General features: G+C 45.0%; 1 protein-coding gene across 1 annotated transcript in view; it reads right to left on the bottom strand.

Annotated features, from left to right (window-relative positions):
- asic1b (acid-sensing (proton-gated) ion channel 1b) overlaps positions 1–23720 on the bottom strand; it is a 543240-nt gene that overhangs the window by 63757 nt on the left and 455763 nt on the right. The window contains exon 3 of the mRNA XM_065002076.1: positions 4377–4527. Coding sequence (XP_064858148.1) covers positions 4377–4527 — 151 coding nt within the window. The remainder of the gene's footprint in view (positions 1–4376; positions 4528–23720) is intronic.

The following is a 23720-nucleotide window of genomic DNA, read 5'->3' as shown; positions in this document are numbered from 1 at the left end:
ACACAGACGTCTACATACTGCTGCAGAGAGAATGAAAGGCCTTTCTACACAGACGTCTACATACCGCTGCAGAGAGAATGAAAGGCCTTTCTACACAGACGTCTACATACTGCTGCAGAGAGAATGAAAGGCCTTTCTACACAGACGTCTACATACCGCTGCAGAGAGAATGAAAGGCCTTTCTACACAGACGTCTACATACCGCTGCAGAGAGAATGAAAGGCCTTTCTACACAGACACTACGTCTACATACCGCTGCAGAGAGAATGAAAGGCCTTACTACACAGACACTACGTCTACATACCGCTGCAGAGAGAATGAAAGGCCTTTCTACACAGACGTCTACATACCGCTGCAGAGAGAATGAAAGGCCTTTCTACACAGACGTCTACATACCGCTGCAGAGAGAATGAAAGGCCTTTCCACACAGACGTCTACATACTGCTGCAGAGAGAATGAAAGGCCTTTCTACACAGACGTCTACATACCGCTGCAGAGAGAATGGAAGGCCTTTCTACACAGACACTACGTCTACATACCGCTGCAGAGAGAATGAAAGGCCTTTCAGACGTCTACATACCGCTGCAGAGAGAATGAAAGGCCTTTCTACACAGACGTCTACATACCGCTGCAGAGAGAATGCCTTTCCAAAGACGCCATTTCTGCACACAGAGGCCTTTCTACACATATACTGCTGCAGAGAGAATGAAAGGCCTTTCCACACAGACGTCTACATACCGCTGCAGAGAGAATGAAAGGCCTTTCTACACAGACGTCTACATACCGCTGCAGAGAGAATGAAAGGCCTTTCTACACAGACGTCTACATACTGCTGCAGAGAGAATGAAAGGCCTTTCTACACAGACGTCTACATACCGCTGCAGAGAGAATGAAAGGCCTTTCTACACAGACACAGACGTCTACATACCGCTGCAGAGAAAATGAAAGGCCTTTCCACACAGACTTCTACATACCGCTGCAGAGAGAATGAAAGGCCTTACTACACAGACACTACGTCTACATACCGCTGCAGAGAGAATGAAAGGCCTTTCTACACAGACGTCTACATACCGCTGCAGAGAGAATGAAAGGCCTTTCTACACAGACGTCTACATACCGCTGCAGAGAGAATGAAAGGCCTTTCCACACAGACGTCTACATACTGCTGCAGAGAGAATGAAAGGCCTTTCTACACAGACGTCTACATACCGCTGCAGAGAGAATGAAAGGCCTTTCTACACAGACGTCTACATACTGCTGCAGAGAGAATGAAAGGCCTTTCCACACAGACGTCTACATACCGCTGCAGAGAGAATGAAAGGCCTTTCCACACAGACGTCTACATACTGCTGCAGAGAGAATGAAAGGCCTTTCTACACAGACGTCTACATACTGCTGCAGAGAGAATGAAAGGCCTTTCCACACAGACGTCTACATACCGCTGCAGAGAGAATGAAAGGCCTTTCCACACAGACACTACGTCTACATACTGCTGCAGAGAGAATGAAAGGCCTTTCCACACAGACGTCTACATACCGCTGCAGAGAGAATGAAAGGCCTTTCTACACAGACGTCTACATACCGCTGCAGAGAGAATGAAAGGCCTTTCCACACAGACGTCTACATACCGCTGCAGAGAGAATGAAAGGCCTTTCTACACAGACGTCTACATACTGCTGCAGAGAGAATGAAAGGCCTTTCTACACAGACGTCTACATACCGCTGCAGAGAGAATGAAAGGCCTTTCTACACAGACGTCTGCATACCGCTGCAGAGAGAATGAAAGGCCTTTCAGAGAGAAGCGCTGTATTGATTTTCATCTGACTACCGCCATATTCTTTCATTTGATTCATGCAGAAAACAAGTGTTCCCGACGAGAGATACAATTATATGACAATGAATAAGCATTCGATAATTCGACCCCCCATCCCAACTTGATTTAAAAGAGTCGATAATGTACCATTTTCACTGCAATTGTGTTCCAACCGTGTATGAGTATGAATTTGCAGATAGAGCTAGATTCATATTGATGAGGAACAAAAGTGCAGTGTGAAGATTCTGATCTCTCTCCAAGGATATTATGTCTCTTGGAAATATCAAAGATAGTTTTTTGAGAAGTTGTTCTTTTATTTTAAAACATATTCAAGAGTTGATCCGAAACTGAGAGTTTGAAAATAAATTCTACATGGACTAGCTTGCTTACCTGTCTATCTATCTCTCTTCCTTTCCTTAGCAAGTAGCTAATGTTTGATCTCTGTTGATTCTTCTGAAGTGGTTTCACGTTCACAAACACTCTCTCTCTCTCCCTTCCGGCTCACCTGTTTCTCCCCAGACGGGCAGGTATTCATCCTGTTGTATATCCAACATCAGCTCGCTCGCTCGCTCGCTCCCTCCCTCCCTCCCTCCCTCCCTCACCTGTTTCTCCCCAGACTGGCAGGTATTCATCCTGTTGTATATCCAGCATCAGCTCCCTCCCTCCCTCCCTCCCTCCCTCCCTCACCTGTTTCTCCCCAGACGGGCAGGTATTCATCCTGTTGTATATCCAGCATCAGCTCCCTCCCTCCCTCCCTCCCCCCCTCACCTGTTTCTCCCCAGACGGGCAGGTATTCATCCTGTTGTATATCCAGCATCAGCTCCCTCCCTCCCTCCCTCCCTCACCTGTTTCTCCCCAGACGGGCAGGTATTCATCCTGTTGTATATCCAGCATCAGCTCCCTCCCCTCCCTCCCTCCCTCCCTCCCTCCCTCCCTCCCTCCCTCCCTCCCTCACCTGTTTCTCCCCAGACGGGCAGGTATTCATCCTGTTGTATATCCAGCATCAGCTCCCTCCCTCCCTCCCTCCCTCCCTCCCTCCCTCCCTCCCTCACCTGTTTCTCCCCAGACGGGCAGGTATTCATCCTGTTGTATATCCAGCATCAGCTCCTCCCTCCCTCCCTCCCTCCCCTCCCCCTCCCTCCCTCCCTCCCTCCCTCCCTCCCTCCCTCCCTCCCTCCCTCCCTCCCTCCCTCACCTGTTTCTCCCCAGACGGGCAGGTATTCATCCTGTTGTATATCCAGCATCAGCTCCAGGCCGTTACCCCTCCCTCCCCCTCCCTCCCCTCCTCCCTCCCTCCCTCCCTCCCTCCCTCCCTCCCTCACCTGTTTCTCCCCAGACGGGCAGGTATTCATCCTGTTGTATATCCAGCATCAGCTCCAGGCCGTTACCCCTCCCTCCCTCCCTCCCTCCCTCACCTGTTTCTCCCCAGACGGGCAGGTATTCATCCTGTTGTATATCCAGCATCAGCTCCAGGCCGTTACCCCTCCCTCCCTCCCTCCCTCCCTCCCTCCCTCCTTCCCTCCCTCCCTCCCTCCCTCCCTCACCTGTTTCTCCCCAGACGGGCAGGTATTCATCCTGTTGTATATCCAACATCAGCTCCCTCCCCCTCCCTCCCTCCCTCCCTCCCTCCCTCCCTCCCTCCCCCTCCCTCCCTCCCTCCCTCCCTCCCTCCCCTCCCTCCCTCCCTCACCTGTTTCTCCCCAGACTGGCAGTTATTCATCCTGTTGTATATCCAACATCAGCTCGCTCGCTCCCTCCCTCCCTCCCTCCCTCACCTGTTTCTCCCCAGACGGGCAGGTATTCATCCTGTTGTATATCCAACATCAGCTCGCTCGCTCCCTCCCTCCCTCCCTCCCTCCTCTCCCTCCCTCCCTCCCTCCCTCCCTCCCTCCCTCCCTCCCTCCCTCACCTGTTTCTCCCCAGACTGGCAGGTATTCATCCTGTTGTATATCCAACATCAGCTCCAGGCCGTTACCCCCCTCCCTCCCTCCCTCCCTCCCCTCCCTCCCTCCCTCCCTCCCTCCCTCCCTCACCTGTTTCTCCCCAGACTGGCAGGTATTCATCCTGTTGTATATCCAACATCAGCTCCAGGCCGTTACCCCTCCCTCCCTCCCTCCCTCCCTCCCTCCCTCCCTCCCTCCCTCCCTCCCTCCCTCCCTCCCTCCCTCCCTCCCTCCCTCACCTGTTTCTCCCCAGACTGGCAGGTATTCATCCTGTTGTATATCCAACATCAGCTCCAGGCCGTTACCCCTCCCTCCCTCCCTCCCTCCCTCCCTCCCTCCCTCCCTCCCTCCCTCCCTCCCTCCCTCCCTCCCTCACCTGTTTCTCCCCAGACTGGCAGGTATTCATCCTGTTGTATATCCAACATCAGCTCCAGGCCGTTACCCCTCCCTCCCTCCCTCCCTCCCTCCCTCCCTCCCTCCCTCCCTCACCTGTTTCTCCCCAGACTGGCAGGTATTCATCCTGTTGTATATCCAACATCAGCTCCAGGCCGTTACCCCTCCCTCCCTCCTCCCTCCCCCTCCCTCCCTCCCTCCCTCCTCCCTCCCCCTCCCTCCCTCACCTGTTTCTCCCCAGACTGGCAGGTATTCATCCTGTTGTATATCCAGCATCAGCTCCAGGCCGTTACCCATCCCTCCCTTCATGGTCACCAGCAGCGGCCGGTTCTCTTGGCCAGAGTTGAACGTGTAGCATTTCCCATAACGGGTGAAGATCTGAAACAAGAAGGCCAATGGGTTTCAATTAGCAGTATAATGAAGAAAACGCAACGTGTCTAAAATGCCAACCAATAAAGGGCACTACTATGACCTAAGCCACAAGGTACCTGCATTTGGAAAGTATTCACCCTCCACATTTTGTTACGTTACATCCTTATTCTTAAATTGATTCAATTGTTTTTCCTCATCAATATACACACAATAGCCCATAATGACATCACAATAGCCCATAATGACATCACAATAGCCCATAATGACATCACAATACCCCATAATGACAAAGCAAAAACAGGTTTTTAGAATTTTTTGGACAATTATAAAAAATTTGCAAAGTATTCAGGCCCTTTACTCAGTACTTTGTTGTAGCAACTTTGGCAGCGATTACAGCATCGAGTCTTCTTGGGTATGACACTACAAGCTTGGCAGACCTGTATTTGGGGAGCTTCTCCCATTCTTCTCTGTAGATCCTCTCAAGCTCTGCCAGGTTGGATGAGGAGCTTTGCAGCACAGCTATTTTCAGGTCTCTCCAGAGATGTTCAATCAGGTTTATGTCCGGCATTTGGCAAGGCCACTCATTGACATTCAGAGACTTGTCCTGAAGCCACCCCTGCATTGTCTTGGCTGTGTGTTTGGGGTCGTTGTCCTGTTGGAAGGGTGAACCTTCACCCCAGTCTGAGGTCCTGAGCGCTCTGGAGCAGGTTTTCATCAAGAATCTCTCTGTACTTTGCTCCGTTTATCTTTCCCTCGATCCTGACTAGTCTCCCAGTCCCTGCTACTGAAAGACATCTCCACAGCATGATGCTGCCACCACCATGGTGCCAGGTTTCCTCTAGACGTGACGTTTGGCATTCAGGCCAAACAGTTCAATCTTGGTTTCATCAGACCAGAGAATCTTGTTTCTCATGGTCTGAGAGTCTTTTAGTTGCCTTTTGGCAAACTCCAAGCGGGCTGTCATGTGCCTTTTACTGAGGAGTGGCTTCCGTCTGGCCACTCTACCATAAAGGCCTGAGTGGTGGAGTGCTGCAGAGATGGTTCTCCCATCTCCACAGAGTAACTCTAGAGCTCTGTCAGAGTGAACATCAGGTTCTTGATCACCTTCTGACCAAGGCCCTTCTCCCCAGATTGCTCAGTTTGGCCGGGTGGCCAGCTCTAGGATGAGTCTTGGTGGTTCCAAACTTCTTCCATTAAAGAATGATGGAGGCCACTGTGTTCTTGGGGACTTTCAAAGCTGTTGAAATGTTTTGGTACCCTTCCCCAGATCTGTGCCTTGACACAATCCTGTCTCAGAGCTCTATGGACATTTCCTTTGACCCCATGGCTTGGTTTTTGCTCTGACATGCGCTGTCGACTGTGGGACCTTTATATAGGCAGGTGTGTGCCTTTCCAAATAATGTCCAATTAATTTAATTTACCACAGGTGGACTCCAATCAAGTTGTAGAAACATCTCAAGGATGATCAATGGAAACAGGATGCACCTGAGCTCAATTTCGAGTCTCATAGCAAAGGGTCTGAATACTTATGGAAATGGAAAGTTATTTCTGTTTTTATATTACATTTTTTATATTTTTCTGATTTGATTTATAATACATTTGCAAACATTTCTAAAAACCTGTTTTTATGTTGTCATTATGGGGTACTGTGTGTAGATATTGCTGAATATTGTATATGTTTAATCAATTTAAAAAAATAAGGCTGTAAGGTAACAAAATGTGGAAAAAGTCTAGGGGTTTGAATACTTTCCGAAGGCACTGTATTTGTGGATGCAGCTTTTCTGAAAATGTGACAAAGATAAAATACACACTTTATACAGTAAGTCAGACATTGGCAGTGAAACCCCTTAACACTCAAGAAACAAACGTATCAACATTTAATGAAATGTCCTTTGAAAAATGTCAACCTTTGTAATGTTTGAGGTTTGACCTTTAGAGAGAAGAATGACTGGGGCTGGCGGGCAGAGTGAGAAGTTACAGCAGTAGATACCTGGTGGTGAGGTGGGAAGTGGCTACAACAGTAGATACCTGGTGGTGAGGTGGGAAGTGGCTACAACAGTAGATACCTGGTGGTGAGGTGGGAAGTGGCTACAACAGTAGATAACTGATTGTGGGGGGGGGTGGCTACAACAATAGATACCTGGTGGTGGGGGAAGTGGCTACAACAGTAGATACCTGGTGGTGGGGGGGAAGTGGCTACAAGAGTAGATACCTGGTAGTGTGCGGGGGAAGTGGCTACAACAGTAGATACCTGGTGGTGTGTGGGGGAAGTGGCTACAAGAGTAGATACCTGGTGGTGTGGGGGAAGTGGCTACAACAGTAGATACCTGGTGGTGTGGGGGAAGTGGCTACAACAGTAGATTCCTGGTAGTGTGCGGGGAAGTGGCTACAACAGTAGATACCTGGTGGTGTGGGGGGAAGTGGCTACAACAGTAGAGACCTGGTAGTGTGGGGGGATGTGGCTACAACAATAGATACCTGGTGGTGGGGGAAGTGGCTACAACAGTAGATACCTGGTGGTGTGGGGGAAGTGGCTACAAGAGTAGATACCTGGTAGTGTGCGGGGGAAGTGGCTACAACAGTAGATACCTGGTGGTGTGGGGGAAGTGGCTACAAGAGTAGATACCTGGTGGTGTGGGGGAAGTGGCTACAACAGTAGATACCTGGTGGTGGGGGGAAGTGGCTACAACAGTAGATTCCTGGTAGTGTGCGGGGGAAGTGGCTACAACAGTAGAGACCTGGTAGTGTGGGGGGATGTGGCTACAACAGTAGATTCCTGGTGGTGTAGGGGGAAGTGGATACAACAGTAGATACCTGGTGGTGTGCGGGGGAAGTGGCTACAACAGTAGATACCTGGTGGTGTGCGGGGGAAGTGGCTACAACAGTAGATACCTGGTGGTGTGCGGGGGAAGTGGCTACAACAGTAGATACCTGGTGGTGTGCGGGGGAAGTGGCTACAACAGTAGATACCTGGTGGTGTGGGGGGGGGGAAGTGGCTACAACAGTAGATACCTGGTGGTGTGCGGGGGGACTCCAGAACTGAGCAACATCAATAAAAACAGAAGACACAGGTGATTCTATAGTGTTTCCTACCTGTAATATTATCACATCATTATGGCTCGGCAGCATAAGGAACAGTGTCTATGTGTCTCTTTATAGAGCACTACTAGGGTGGACGAAACACACACAAAAGACAAAACATAACACCACCCTTAAAAAACAGGTCAGTGCTTTTAGTTCTCATAACTACAATAGAGAAGGTGTTTTCCACCACTGAATGAATAGCCAAACCAGCTAGCCAGATGAAGAGCAGTTATTTTCACTAACCAGACAGACAGGAATATTTTTCCTCCCTACTGATCACAAGAATACATTAATGCATGTCTGCAGCTGAAATGGAAACTTTAACAGAAAGATCTCCTGTTGCTACTAAAATGTTAATGTGTAATACTCTTTGAGTCTATGGTCAATTTTAATTAAGAGCTCACCGTGAGGTAAAAAGTGAAGTGAAGGACTGAGTGAAAGAGAGAGTGAAGGACTGAGTGAACGAGAGAGAGTGAAGGGATGAAATAGTGAAGGGGTGAAAGAGAGAGAGACAGAGAGAGAGAGAGAGAGAGAGAGAGAGAGCCAGAGAGAGAGACAGAGAGAGACAGACAGAGAGAGAAGAGAGACAGAGAGAGACAGACAGAGAGAAAGAGAGTCAGAGAGAGACAGACAGAGAGAGACTGACAGAGAGAGACTGAGAGAGAGACTGACATGGAGAGAGAGAGACAGAGAGAGAGACTGAGAATGAGACAGAGAGCATCAAGTGTTTTGTGTCCTATTCTACTGAAACTAACTGAGTGGGATACCTAGACAATGACGCTTTGCAAAAAAAAAATCTTCACATAGGCTACAACAAACCTGTTGGTCTCCAGATGCTCTGGGGGACAAATAAAGCCATCTAAATGTCATTACCTCTACATAACAATACCGAACAAAACATTAAGAACACCCCCCTCTAGTGGCAGTGCAGAACCAAGCCATCTAAATGTCATTACCTCAAATCAAATCAAATCAAATGTTATTTGTCACATAACACATGGTTAGCAGATGTTAATGTGAGTGTAGCGAAATGCTTGTGCTTCTAGTTCCGACAATGCAGTAATAACCAACAAGTAATCTAGCTAACAATTCCAAAACTACTACCTTATAGACACAAGTGTAAAGGGATAAAGAATATGTACATAAGATATATGAATGAGTGATGGTACAGTAGATGGTATTGAGTGCAGTATATACATATGAGATGAGTATGTAAACAAAGTGGCATAGTTAAAGTGGCTAGTGATACATGTATTACATAAGGATGCAGTAGATGATGTAGAGTACAGTATATACGTATACATATGAGATGAATAATGTAGGGTACGTAAACATTATATTAGGTAGCATTGTTTAAAGTGGCTAGTGATATATTTTACATCATTTCCCATCAATTCCTCTACATAACAATACTATGAAACATTACAATTTACCTTTACATATTAAACACTGAGTGAACAAAACATTAAGAACACCCCCCTCTAGTGGCAGTGCAGAACCAAGCTGTTACTATGATACATAAACACTGAGTGGACAAAACATTAAGAACACCCCCCTCTAGTGGCAGTGCAGAACCAAGCTGTTACTATGATACATAAACACTGAGTGGACAAAACATTAAGAACACCCCCCTCTAGTGGCAGTGCAGAACCAAGCTGTTATTATGATACAGTAACACTGAGTGGACAAAACATTATGAACACCCCCCTCTAGTGGCAGTGCAGAACCAAGCTGTTATTATGATACATAAACACTGAGTGGACAAAACATTATGAACACCCCCCTCTAGTGGCAGTGCAGAACCAAGCTGTTATTATGATACAGTAACACTGAGTGGACAAAACATTATGAACACCCCCCTCTAGTGGCAGTGCAGAACCAAGCTGTTATTATGATACAGTAACACTGAGTGGACAAAACATTATGAACACCCCCCTCTAGTGCAGTGCAGAACCAAGCTGTTACTATGATACAGTAACACTGAGTGGACAAAACGTTGAGAACGCCTATTCTTTCCATGACATAGACTGACCAGGTGAATCCAGGTGAAAGCTATGATCGCTTATCGACGTCACTTATTAAATCCACTTCAATCAGTGTAGATGAGGGAAGAGACAGGTGAAATAAGGATTTGTGGATTGTGTATGTGTGCCATTTAGAGAGTGAATGGGCAAGACAAAAGATTTAAGTGCCATTTGAACGGGGTGTGGTAGTAAGTGCCAGGCGCACCGGTTTGTGTCAAGAACAGCAACGCTGCTGGGTTCTTCACGCTGAACAGTTTCCCCGTGTGTATCAAGAATGGTCCACCACCCAAAGGACATCCAGCCGACTTGACACAACTGTGGGAAGCATTGGAGTCAACATGGGCCAGCATCCCTACGGAACTCATTCGAGTCCATTCCCTGACGAATTGAGGCGGTTCTGAGGGCAGAAATGGGGGATGCAACTCAATATTAGGAAGGTATACTCATTGTATACTTACAGTATATGCCAAGTTATATTCTATGGGTATTATATTATGTTATATTCTATGGGTATTATATTATGTTATATTCTATGGGTATTATATTCTGTTATATTCTATGGGTATTATATTCTGTTATATTCTATGGGTATTATATTCTGTTATATTCTATGGGTATTATATTCTGTTCTGTTCTACTCTATGGGTATTATATTCTGTTCTATTCTATTCTATGGGTATTGTATTATGTTCTGTTCTATTCTATGGGTATTATATTCTGTTCTATTCTATTCTATGGGTATTATATTCTGTTCTGTTCTACTCTATGGGTATTATATTCTGTTCTATTATATGGGTTTTATATTCTGTTATATTCTATGGGTATTATATTCTGTTATATTCTATGGGTATTATATTCTGTTCTATTATATGGGTATTATATTCTGTTCTATTCTATGGGTATTATATTCTGTTATATTCGATGGGTATTATATTCTGTTATATTCTATGGGTATTATATTCTGTTCTATTATATGGGTATTATATTCTGTTATATTCTATGGGTATTGTATTATGTTCTGTTATATTCTATGGGTATTATATTCTGTTCTATTCTATTCTATGGGTATTGTATTATGTTCTGTTCTATTATATGGGTATTATATTCTGTTCTATTATATGGGTATTATATTCTGTTCTATTATATGGGTATTATATTATGTTCTATTCTATGGGTATTATATTATGTTCTGTTCTATGGGTATTATATTATGTTCTATTCTATGGGTATTATATTCTGTTCTATTCTATGGGTATTATATTCTGTTCTATTCTATGGGTATTATATTCTGTTCTATTCTATTCTATTCAATGTTCTATGAACAATTCTTCAACATATCAACGAGCCTGCAGTGAAAGTTCTTTATTCTTACGAGATAAAGTGAATATGAAAACCCACACATCCTTGTAAAGAATGACTTATAGACACAGCATTCTCTCTCACTCTCTCCCCCTCCCTCTCTCTCTCTCAAATTAATAATTCAAAGAGTTCCTAAGTGTGTGGTGAGCCCCAGGCTATTTTACACAAAACAATCCAAGGAGACCGCTCTGTCAAGCTGTTGGCTATAGTTGCCAGCCAGGGAGGGAGGACTTTTCTCCTCATTGATTCTTAGATCAACAGAGCCACCCAATGTAGGCTGATCCCAGGTCTGTTTGTGCTCAGATCAACAGAGCGAGCCACAAAGGTAGGCTGATCCCAGGTCTGTTTGTGCTCAAATCAACAGAGCGAACCACAAAGGTAGGCTGATCCCAGGTCTGTTTGTGCTCAGATCAACAGAGCGAGCCACAATGGTAGGCTGATCCCAGATCTGTTTGTGCTCTTGCCCATTGCTGACTTTATTGAGGACCTTGTCAGGCTGAAGAGAACATGTCTGGCATGACAATGAGTGACAGGGAGTTGGTTAACACAAACACACTGGCGCTCAGGCTACCTAGTACCTACCACGAAAGGACTGAGGCCATATACTAGGGTTTTCGTTAGTAAAATGTAGTGCCGGCAGCATTTTAATTTACCGGACATTTGAGAAATTTACCGGAACCACATCCTTGGGGTGTGTAACCTGATTAGGGCGACGAACCACGGTGGATGATGGTAATTCATATGAACAGAACATTCAAATTCAGGATGGAACGATGTGCGGTTCCTTCTCATTAACCAAATTCTTTATTCTGCACTGAAGATGTTACAATGAAGGACCACATTTACTTTCCCCTCGGTCAACAAGACAAGTAACGGACAGCGACATTACTAGTCAATCTACTATTCCCCGTTAGTAGAAAAGTCGACCTACTCTTTTGGTCAGCTTGTCGAGAAAAAAAACGTGACCTATTTCTGGGACAGTTGTGGTACGATAGATCCCACATTTATACAACCAGTAGGCCTTGGCTACATTAAATGAACATTAAAAAGCAATAAGTCCAATGCAACAGATCAGAACATTTAGCTTCAAATGTTGCTAAACTAGTATTTCTTCACATTAAAAGCACAGCAATGCGTACAAGGCAGTAGGCTACTCTAGGGTTGAATGGCGGGGAAACAGGGTTACCGAGATTTACTGGGGTTTACCTCCAGCAAAACCACTCCCGGGATACCTAACTGAGAGAAAGCGGTAAATTATAATAAATTATTTATATGAAGAGCATGGTGTGAAATTGAACTGTTAAATTATATGCCATGGCTAAATATGGCTTCTCTACGGCCTCTGCATGATGAATCATCGCTCAGGGTGGAGACAGACCCATCTCAGTGTGGAGCGCAGTAAGTTATAGTCTACAGTAACATCATTTACACATCTCCATCTGGCTTTTGAGGGTCACCTTGTTTTTAATTGTAAATACATTTTTTTTTAAAAATATTTATTTTATTACAGCTGTTGAGTTTTAAAACAGCCTAAACACTTGAATATCGTTGTTTTTAATCAGTACAAGCTTGTCTCTCGCAGACTCTCTCTCCCCATCAACACTATTCAAATTGCATCCAAAATAGATAACCCTGTTCTAGATTGATATATATTCCTATATATAGATGTCCTAGCCTACCTCTTTCAGGTAATACATTCAATGCAGTATTAGCCTCATATTTAGCTAATTCATGATGGGTTATGCATATTAAGTTTCTAACTGATAGCCTCTGGTAATACGCACATACCTGTGCTCCACTGGCCTCTCCTTCAAAAATGCTTGGAGTCCCATGCAGCAAAAGCTAGACTAGAATAGCTTGCTGGACATCATACATTTTTATTGATTAAATCTGATGGTGGTAGGCTATAGCAGTTATTAATTCAGACCCATAACCATTCAGATGGTGGTGGACTATAGCAGTTATTAATTCAGACCCATAACCATTCAGACCCATAACCATTCAGATGGTGGTAGACTATAGCAGTTATTAATTCAGACCCATAACCATTCAGACCCATAACCATTCAGATGGTGGTAGACTATAGCAGTTATATATTCAGACCCATAACCATTCAGATGGTGGTAGACTATAGCAGTTATTAATTCAGACCCATAACCCTTCAATCTTTGTGGAGAGAAGTGAAAGCCTTCTGTCTGCATCTAATTCTAGTCCTATAATATTTAAGGATTTTATTAGAATGATTCAGATAAGGAAACCAAAACGTATTTCCGTTAACTGTTGAAAGCGAGGAAGGAATGAAGCAACAATAGAGAGAGAAAGAGGAGGTAGACCAATAACATTAACAGAAATATTAGGAAAGATATGCGTCAGCTGTCTAATTATACAAAATGTGTCTATTTTTCTGAACAGCTTTTACCCCCTAGCCATAAGACTCCTGAACATCTAGTCAAATGACTACCCAGACTATTTGCATTTCCCCCCTCCCCCCTCTCCACACCACTGCTGCTCTCTGTTGTTATTATCTATGCATAGTCACTTTAATAACTCTACCTACATGAACATATTACCTCAACTAACCGGTGCCCTCTGCACATTGACTCTGTACCGCCACCACCCCTGTATATATTGTTATTTTACTGCTGCTCTTACTTTACTTGTTACTTTTATCTCTTATTCTTATCCGTGTTCTTTTAAACTGCACTGTTGGTTAGGGGATCGTAAGTAAGCATTTCACTGTAAGGTGAAACTGTAATACCTGTTGTATTCAGCGCAAGTGACTAAGAACATTTGATTTGATTTGATTTGTTATGTTATATGGCTGGATCAATTAATGTCTTCATCGAAATTACGGATTGCCTCTTGTCTGCTTGTCTGCTTGTCGTTCCCTTATGCCGTAGTTTGTACATCTCAACGGTCAGTAGAAACCACATTTGTTTAAGAAAGTCAGCCATATCAGCTATGTTTTTTTTAAAGGCAGTAAATGAGGCTGAATGAACTGTTTAAATGAGGCTGAATGGTGTTGGGACTGTTTAGCCAGGTGTAGGGGGTGTTGGGCTGCTGATAGCCAAGGGGGGTTGGGACTCTGCTGATAGCCAGGTGTAGGGGGTGTTGGGACTCTGCTGATAGCCAGGTGTAGGGGGTGTTGGGACTCTGCTGATAGCCAGGTGTAGGGGGTGTTGGGACTCTGCTGATAGCCAGGTGTAGGGGGTGTTGGGACTCTGCTGATAGCCAGGTGTAGGGGGTGTTGGGACTCTGCTGATAGCCAGGTGTAGGGGGTGTTGGGACTCTGCTGATAGCCAGGTGTAGGGGGTGTTGGGACTGTTGTCGGGACAGCTTTATGTCGACCCTAACAGTTTGTGGGCACCGTTTGTCACTTGTTATAGTGCAATTAATGTATTGTTTAGTGTTGTGTAGTGACTTTACTGGCATGCATCCCACGTTTAAATTTTTTCACCATGCTAAAATCACAAATGCTAATAATGTGTAGTAAAAGGTTTCAGGGCCTCCCGAGTGGCGCAGCGGTCTAAGGCACTGCATCACAGTGATAGAGGCACCAAACTTTCAAATAGCTCTTTGTTGACTATTGCTGGGTGTTATCGACCTCAATCAGCAGCTGCCTGTACCGTATCTGCCCAGAGATTGCTCCTGGCCCCTTACACTAAGTCTGAATTTGTCCTGCTAGGTGACCTAAACTGGGACATGCTTAAACCACCTGACCAAGTCCTAAAGTAACGGGACTCCCTAAATCTTTCTAAGATTGTTACCAATCTCACAAGTTATGACTCCAAACACCCAGAAAAGGCTACTCTCCTCGATGTTATATCCTCACAAATAATCCTGATAGGTATCAGTCTGGTGTTTTCTCTAATGACCTTAGTGATCACTGTTTTACAGTCTGTGTTCGTAATGGCTGCTCAGTGAAACGACCTGTCCTGATTTGTCATAGACGCTTGCTAAAAAACTTTAATGAGCAAGCCTTCCTTCATGAACTGGCCTCTGTAAATTGGTATAGAATCAGCTTGATCCCCTCTGTCGAAGACGCTTGGACCTTCTTTTTTGATATTTTAAGTGGTAGTGTTAATTAGCTCCAAGAAGTCCTGGAGAATAAACCCTCCTCCTCACAGCTCCCCCAATGTCCCTTAAAGTTGATGTGGTTGTTACTGACAAGAAGCACATGGCTGAGCTCTTTAATCATCACTTCATTAAGTCAGGATTCCTATTTGATTCAGCCATGCCTCCTTGCCCGTCCAACATCTCCTCATCTCCCACCCCTTCTAATGTGACTAGCCCCGATCCTCCTCCCTCTTTTTCTCCTACCCAGTTTCTCCCTGCAGGCGGTCACTGAGTCCAAGGTGCTAAACGAGCTCCTTAATCTTGACCCCAAAAACCATCTGGGTCAGGTCAGCCACGGTTCGTCCTTTATTTAAAGACTCAATCATGGACTCTTACTGACAGTGGTGGCTGTTTTGCGTTATGTATTGTTGTCTCTACCTTCTTGCCCTTTGTGCTGTTGTCTGTCCCCAACAATGGTTTTACCATGTATTGGGCGGCTACTATGTTGTGCTGCTGCCATGTTGTGTTGCTACCATGTTGTTGTCATGTTGTGTTGCTACCATGCTGTGTTGTCATGTTGTGTTGCTACCATGCTGTGTTGTCATGTGTTGCTGCCATGTTGTGTTGCTACCATGTTGTTGTCATGTTGTGTTGCTACCATGTTGTTGTCATGTTGTGTTGCTACCATGCTGTGTTGTCATGTGTTGCTGCCTTGCTATGTTGTTCTCTTAGGTCTCTCTTTATGTAGTGTTGTGTTGTCATGTGTTGCTGCCTTGCTATGTTGTCGTCTTTAGGTCTCTCTTTATGTAGTGTTGTGGTGTCTCTCTCTATGTAGTGTTGTGTTGTCTCTCTTTATGTAGTGTTGTGGTGTCTCTCTTTATGTAGTGTTGTGGTGTCTCTCTCTATGTAGTGTTGTGGTGTCTCTCTTTATGTAGTGTTGTGGTGTCTCTCTTTATGTAGTGTTGTGGTGTCTCTCTTTATGTAGTGTTGTGGTGTCTCTCTTTATGTAGTGTTGTGGTGTCTCTCTTTATGTAGTGTTGTGTTGTCTCTCTTTATGTAGTGTTGTAGTGTCTCTCTTTATGTAGTGTTGTGGTGTCTCTCTTTATGTAGTGTTGTGGTGTCTCTCTTTATGTAGTGTTGTGGTGTCTCTCTTTATGTAGTGTTGTGTTGTCATGTGTTGCTGCCTTGCTATGTTGTTCTCTTAGGTCTCTCTTTATGTAGTGTTGTTGGTGTCTCTCTTTATGTAGTGTTGTAGTGTCTCTCTTTATGTAGTGTTGTGGTGTCTCTCTTTATGTAGTGTTGTGGTGTCTCTCTTGTTGTGATGTGTTGTCTCTCTTTATGTAGTGTAGTGTTGTCTCTCTTTATGTAGTGTTGTGGTGTCTCTCTTGTTGTGATGTGTTGTCTCTCTTTATGTTGTGTTGTCTCTCTTTATGTAGTGTTGTTGTTGTCTCTCTTGTTGTGATGTGTTGTCTCTCTTTATGTAGTGTTGTCTCTCTTGTTGTGATGTGTTGTCTCTCTTTATGTAGTGTTGTCTCTCTTGTTGTGATGTGTTGTCTCTCTTTATGTAGTGTTGTGGTGTCTCTCTTGTTGTGATGTGTTGTCTCTCTTGTTGTTGTGTTGTCTCTCTTTATGTAGTGTTGTGGTGTCTCTCTTGTTGTGATGTGTTGTCTCTCTTGTTGTTGTGTTGTCTCTCTTTATGTAGTGTTGTGGTGTCTCTCTTTATGTTGTGTTGTCTCTCTTTATGTAGTGTTGTGTTGTCTCTCTTGTTGTGATGTGGTGTCTCTCTTGTTGTTGTGTTGTTGTTGTCTCTCTTGTTGTGATGTGTGTTTTGTCCTATATTTATATTTCATTTATTTTTTATTCCCAGTCCCCGTCCACGCAGGAGGCCTTTTGACTTTTGGTAGTCCGTCATTGTAAATAAGAACTTGTTCTTTAACTGACTAGTTAAATAAAAGTTAAATAAATAAAATAAACAGATCCGCGATCGACACCGGGCCGCGACCGGAAGACCCATGAGGCGGTCCACGATTGGACGAAATTGGGGAGAAAAAGAGGTAAAAAAAAAAAAAAAGAAGATATGTTCAAGTTTCAAAATGCCTCATTACAAAGTGGTGCGTGACTGATGAAGGCCGCATGTGCTGTTTGAGATACTGTAGCAGCAGCTCTCACGCCGTCTGACAGATTACACACTCAAAGGTTCTTCATCTGTAGGCTGTGGGATAAATAAGATACATAAACGAATATACTGTACACACATCCAATTTTTTAATTACACTACAATGATGCTAATTCATCTATAGACCGATAAATGTACCGTGCGTTCGGGAAAAGTATTCAGACCCCTTGACTTTTTCCATATTTCGTTACGTTACTATCATGTTTCAGGTAAGACCCAAATTCAGACTGTGTTGAAGTAACAATGTTTATTACAGAAACAGGGGCAGGCAAACGACAGGTCAAGGCAGGCAGGGGTTTTTAATCCAGAGTAGTGGGGCAAAGGTACAGGAGTCAGGCAGGCTCAGGGTCAGGGGCAGGCTCAGGGTCAGGTCAGGGTCAGGGGCAGGCTCAGGGTCAGGGGCAGGCTCAGGGTCAGGTCAGGGTCAGGGGCAGGCTCAGGGTCAGGTCAGGCTCAGGGTCAGGTCAGGGTCAGGGGCAGGCTCAGGGTTAGGCTCAGGTCAGGCAGAGGTCGGTAATCCAGAGGTGGGGCAAAGGTACAGGACGGCAGGCAGGCTCAGGGTCAGGGGCAGGCTCAGGGTCAGGTCAGGGTCAGGGGCAGGCTCAGGGTCAGGTCAGGCTCAGGGTCAGGTCAGGGTCAGGGGCAGGCTCAGGGTTAGGCTCAGGTCAGGCAGAGGTCGGTAATCCAGAGGTGGGGCAAAGGTACAGGACGGCAGGCAGGGTCAGGGGCAGGGTCAGGGTCAGGTCAGGGTCAGGGTCAGGCTCAGAGTCAGGTTCAAGGTCAGGCAGAGGTCGGTAATCTAGAGGTGGGGCAAAGGTACAGGACGGCAGGCAGGGTCAGGGGCAGGGTCAGGTCAGGGTCAGGGGCAGGCTCAGGGTTAGGCTCAGGTCAGGCAGAGGTCGGTAATCCAGAAGTGGGGCAAAGATACAGGACGGCAGGCAGACTCAGGGGCAGGCTCAGGGTCAGGCAGAGCAGTCAGGCAAGCGGGCTCAGAGTCAGGAGAGGCAAGTGTCAAAACCAGGAGGGAGAGAAAAAGAGAGACTGATAAAAGCAGGAGCTGAGAAAATGCTGGTTGTGGAAAAGGGAAGGGAACTGAATACTTGGGGCGGCAGGTAGACTAGTGATTAGAGGCAGGTAGCCTAGTGATTAGAGGCAGGTAGACTAGTGATTAGAGGCAGGTAGCCTAGTGATTAGAGGCAGGTAGACTAGTGATTAGAGGCAGGTAGACTAGTGATTAGAGGCAGGTAGCCTAGTGATTAGAGGCAGGTAGCCTAGTGATTAGAGGCAGGTAGACTAGTGATTAGAGGCAGGTAGACTAGTGATTAGAGGCAGGTAGCCTAGTGATTAGAGGCAGGTAGCCTAGTGATTAGAGGCAGGTAGACTAGTGATTAGAGGCAGGTAGACTAGTGATTAGAGGCAGGTAGCCTAGTGATTAGAGGCAGGTAGACTAGTGATTAGAGGTAGGTAGACTAGTGATTAGAGGCAGGTAGACTAGTGATTAGAGGCAGGTAGACTAGTGATTAGAGCGTTGGACTAGTAACTGAAATGTTGCTAGATCAAATCCCCGAGCCGACAAGGTACAAATCTGTCGTTCTGCCCCCTGAACAAGGCAGTTAACCCGCTGTTCCTAGGCCGTCATTGTAAATTTGAATTTGTTCTGAACTGACTTGCCTAGTTAAATAAAGTTTAACATAAAATAAACAATACTTTCCGAATGCACTGTATTTCCATAAATTAAAGATTTAAAAAGCATTATCTAGCATTTATATATATTTTTTATTTTTCTCTTGGACAATTGGCCAGCGGCAATTTTATTTATCGTCTTGAAAAAAACAATATTGGCCAAATGATGCCTATTACCGGCTAATTTAAACCCGGCCCTGGACATACTCAGCTTCTACACTGGATGTACAAGGCATTTGACACAACGGTTGTGATACAATAGATTTGTTTGATGAGTTTTAAGTGCACAAAAAGGCTTATACAACCATTGCTGTTGTCAAATCTGTTATACATATGCAGTACAACCTGAGTATGTAGTATGCAGTACAACCTGAGTATGTAGTATATAGTATAACCTGAGTATGTAGTATGCAGTACAACCTGAGCGTGTAGTATGCAGTACAACCTGAGTGTGTAGTATGCAGTACAACCTGAGTATGTAGTATGCAGTACAACCTGAGTATGTAGTATGCAGTATAACCTGAGTATGTAGTATGCAGTACAACCTGAGTGTGTAGTATGCAGTACAACCTGAGTGTGTAGTATGCAGTACAACCTGAGTATGTAGTATGCAGCACAACCTGAGTATGTAGTGTGCAGTACAACCTCAGTGTGTAGTATGCAGTACAACCTGAGTTTGTAGTATGCAGTACAACCTGAGTATGTAGTATGCAGTACAATCTGAGTATGTAGTTTGCAGTACAACCTGAGTATGCAGTATGCAGTACAACCTGGGTATGTAGTATGCAGTACAACCTCAGTGTGTAGTATGCAGTACAACCTGAGTATGTAGTACAACCTGATCATGTAGTATGCAGTACAACCTGAGTATGTAGTACAACCTGAGTATGTAGTATGCAGTACAACCTGAGTATGTAGTATGCAGTACAACCTGAGTATGTAGTATGCAGTGTAGTACGCAGTACAACCTGAGTATGTAGTATGCATACAACCTGAGTATGTAGTATGCAGTACAACCTGAGTATGTAGTATGCAGTACAACCTGAGTATGTAGTATGTCGTACAACCTGAGTATGTAGTATGCAGTACAACCTGAATATGTAGTATGCAGTACAACCTGGTGTGTAGTATGCAGTACAACCTGAGTATGCAGTACAACCTGAGTATGTAGTATGCAGCACAACCTGAGTATGCAGTACAACCTGAGTATGTATTATGCAGTACAACCTGAGTATGCGGTACAACCTGAGTATGTAGTATGCAGTACAACCTGAGTATGTAGTATGCAGTACAACCTGAGTATGTAGTATGCAGTACAACCTGAGTATGTATTATGCAGTACAACCTGAGTATGCAGCACAACCTGAGTATGTAGTATGCAGTACAACCTGAGTATGTAGTATGCAGTACAACCTGAGTATGTAGTGGGGCCCGAAACCACCTGAGAGGAACAAACATCTACAGCGATATAGCGATCAGACAACAGCTTCGCCAGCTTGACAAAAGGTATATAACCTAAAACACTTACCTCATGGGATATCACCTACCGTGATAGGACTGCTCTGTTCATGGTGTAGTGGGAATTTAAGTGGTAATGTTGTAATAGCCGAAAGCGAAGAGATGCTATGGATCAACAGAGATAGCTGAAAAAGGGTTCTCTCTCTCTCTCTCTCTCCAGCTTGTTCTCTCTCCCTCTAGCGTGCTCTCTCTCTCTCTCGCTCTCTATCTCTCTCTCCCTCTAGCTTGCTCTCTATACCTCTCGCTCTCTCTAGCTCTCTATATCTTTCTCTCTCTCTCTCTCTCTCTCTCTCTCTCTCTCTCTCCCTTACTCCCTCTCTCTCTCTCTCTCTCTCTCTCTCTCTCTCTCTCCCTTACTCCCTCTCTCTCTCTCTCTCTCTCTCTCTCTCTCTCTCTCCATTACTCCCTCTCTCTCTCCCTCTCTCTCTCCCTTACTCCCTCTCTCTCTCTCTCTCTCCCTTTCTCTCTCTAGTGTGCTCTCTCTCTAAATAAACATAAATATAGCTTGTATTTGCAATGGTGATTGTGTTCCACTGGTTTCCCTTTTCTTGTGCAACAGTTCACACATCTTGCTACTGTGATGGCACATTGTAGTATTTCACCTAATAGATGTGTGAGTTAAAAAAAAAAATCTTTGTGGGTCTGTGTTGTCTGAGGGAAATATGTGTTTCTAATATGGTCATACATTTGGCAGGAGGTTAAGAAGTGCAGCTCAGTTTCCACCTCATTTTGTGGACAGTGGGCACATAGCCTGTCCTCTCTTGAGAGCCAGGTCTGCCTACGGTGGCCTCTGTCAATAGCAAGGCAATGCTCACTGAGTCTGTACATAGTCAAAGCTTTCCTTAAGTTTGGGTCAGTCACAGTGGTCATGTATTCTGCCATTGTGTACTCTCTGTTTAGGGCCAGTCACAGTGGTCAGGTATTCTGCCATTGTGTACTCTCTGTTTAGGGCCAGTCACAGTGATCAGGTATTCTGCCATTGTGTACTCTCTGTTTAGGGCCAGTCACAGTGGTCAGGTATTCTGCCATTGTGTACTCTCTGTTTAGGGCCAGTCACAGTGGTCAGGTATTCTGCCATTGTGTACTCTCTGTTTAGGGCCAGTCACAGTGGTCAGGTATTCTGCCATTGTATACTCTCTGTTTAGGGCCAGTCACAGTGGTCAGGTATTCTGACACTGTGTCTCTGTTTAGGGCCAGTCACAGTGGTCAGGTATTCTGCCATTGTGTACTCTCTGGTTAGGGCCAGTCACAGTGGTCAGGTATTCTGCCATTGTGTACTCTCTGTTTAGGGCCAGTCACAGTGGTCAGGTATTCTGCCACTGTGTACTCTCTGTTTAGGGCCAGTCACAGTGGTCAGGTATTCTGCCATTGTGTAATCTCTGTTTAGGGCCAGTCACAGTGGTCAGGTATTCTGCCACTGTGTACTCTCTGTTTAGGGTCAGTCACAGTGGTCAGGTATTCTGCCACTGTGTACTCTCTGTTTAGGGCCAGTCACAGTGGTCAGGTATTCTGCCATTGTGTACTCTCTGTTTAGGGCCAAATAACATTCCAATTTGCTCAGTTTTTTGTTGTTGTTGATTCTTTCCAATGTGTCAAGTAATTATCTTTTTGTTTTCTCATGATTTGGTTGGGTCTAATTGTGTTGCTGTCCTGGGGCTCTGTGGGGTCTGTTTGTGTTTGTGAGCAGAGTCCCCGTACTAGCTGGAAGAGGGGGGTCTCCCTCCAGGTTCATCTCTCTGTAGGTCAAGTATTTTTAGCCAGATACTAATTGGTATGTCACATTTTATGTTCCTTTTGACGGCATAGAAGGTCCTTCTTGCCTTGTCTTTCATATCGTTCACAGCTTTGTGGATGTTACCTGTGGCGCTGATATTTAGGCCGTGGTAGGTATAGTTTTTTGTGTGCTCTAGGGCAACGGTGTCTAGATGGAATTTGTATTTGTGGTCCTGGAAACTGGACCTTTTTTGGAACACCATTATTTTGGTCTTACTGAGATTTACTGTCAGGGCCCAGGTCTGACTGAATCTGTGCATAATATCTATGTGCTGCTGTAGGTCCTCCTTGGTTGGGGACAGAAACACCAGATCATCTGCAAACAGCAGTCATTTGATTTTTGAGTTCAGTCGGGTGAGGCTGGCTGCAGACTGTTCTAGTGCCCTCGCCAATTCATTGATATATATGTTGAAGAGGGTGGGGCTCAAGCTGCATCCCTGTCTCACCCCACGGCCCCATGGAATGAAATTTGAGTGTTTTTTTCGCTCATTTTAACTTCACACTTGTTGTTTGTGTACATGGATTTTATAATGTCATATGTTTTACCCCCAACACCACTTTCCATCCATTTGTATAGCAGACCCTCATGCTAAATTGAGTCAAGAGTTTTTTTTAAGTCAACAAAGCATGAGAATACTTTTTTGTTTGTTTGTCAAGGGTGTGGAGGGTGTATATGTGGTCTGTCGTACAGTATTTTGGTAAAAACCCATTTGACATTTGCTCAGGACATTGTTTTCACTGAGGAAATGTAGGAGTCTGCTGTTAATGATAATGCAGAGGATTTTCCAAAGATGACTGTCAACGCATTTCCCATATTGGGGTCGAATTTGTCTCCACTTTTGTGAATTTGGGGTGATCAGACACTTCAAAAATATCGAGGAAGATGTCAGAGCTGAGGATGATGTTAAAGAGTTTAAGTATAGCCAATTAGAATTTATGGTCTGTATATTTCATCTCTCTCTGATGGTTTGGAACAGAGAATCAATGAATATGTCCCTAGGACAGGAAGGGCGTTAAGTATGTGTTAAAGGGAGGTGATTGATAGATAAGGGCTGAACCTAAAAGAGACAGAGGAAGGTTGCAGTGTGAGTGTCCCTATTCATTCAACAACAGTCAGTATCCTGGACCTGCTCTCTCTATCTGTCTGTCTGTCTGTCTGTCTGTCTGTCTGTCTGTCTGTCTGTCTGTCTGTCTGTCTGTCTGTCTGTCTGTCTGTCTGTCTGTCTGTCTCTCTATCTACCTCTCTCTGTCTCCCTCTTTCTCCCTATCTCTGTCTGTCTCTCTCCCTCTTTCACTCTCTCTGTCTGTCTGTCTGTCTGTCTGTCTGTCTGTCTGTCTGTCTGTCTGTCTGTCTGTCTGTCTGTCTGTCTGTCTGTCTGTCTGTCTGTCTGTCTGTCTGTCTGTCTGTCTGTCTGTCTGTCTGTCTGTCTCTCTCTCTCTCTCTCTCTGTCTCTCTCTCTCTCTCTACCTCTCTCTGTCTCCCTCTTTCTCCCTATCTCTGTCTCTCTCTCCCTCTTTCACTCTCT

This window comes from Oncorhynchus nerka, linkage group LG15 (genome assembly GCF_034236695.1).
Source record: "Oncorhynchus nerka isolate Pitt River linkage group LG15, Oner_Uvic_2.0, whole genome shotgun sequence".
In the NCBI taxonomy this organism is placed as follows: Eukaryota; Metazoa; Chordata; class Actinopteri; order Salmoniformes; family Salmonidae; genus Oncorhynchus; species Oncorhynchus nerka.
Note: the sequence above shows the minus strand (reverse complement) of the source record. Positions and strands in the feature narration are given on the sequence as shown.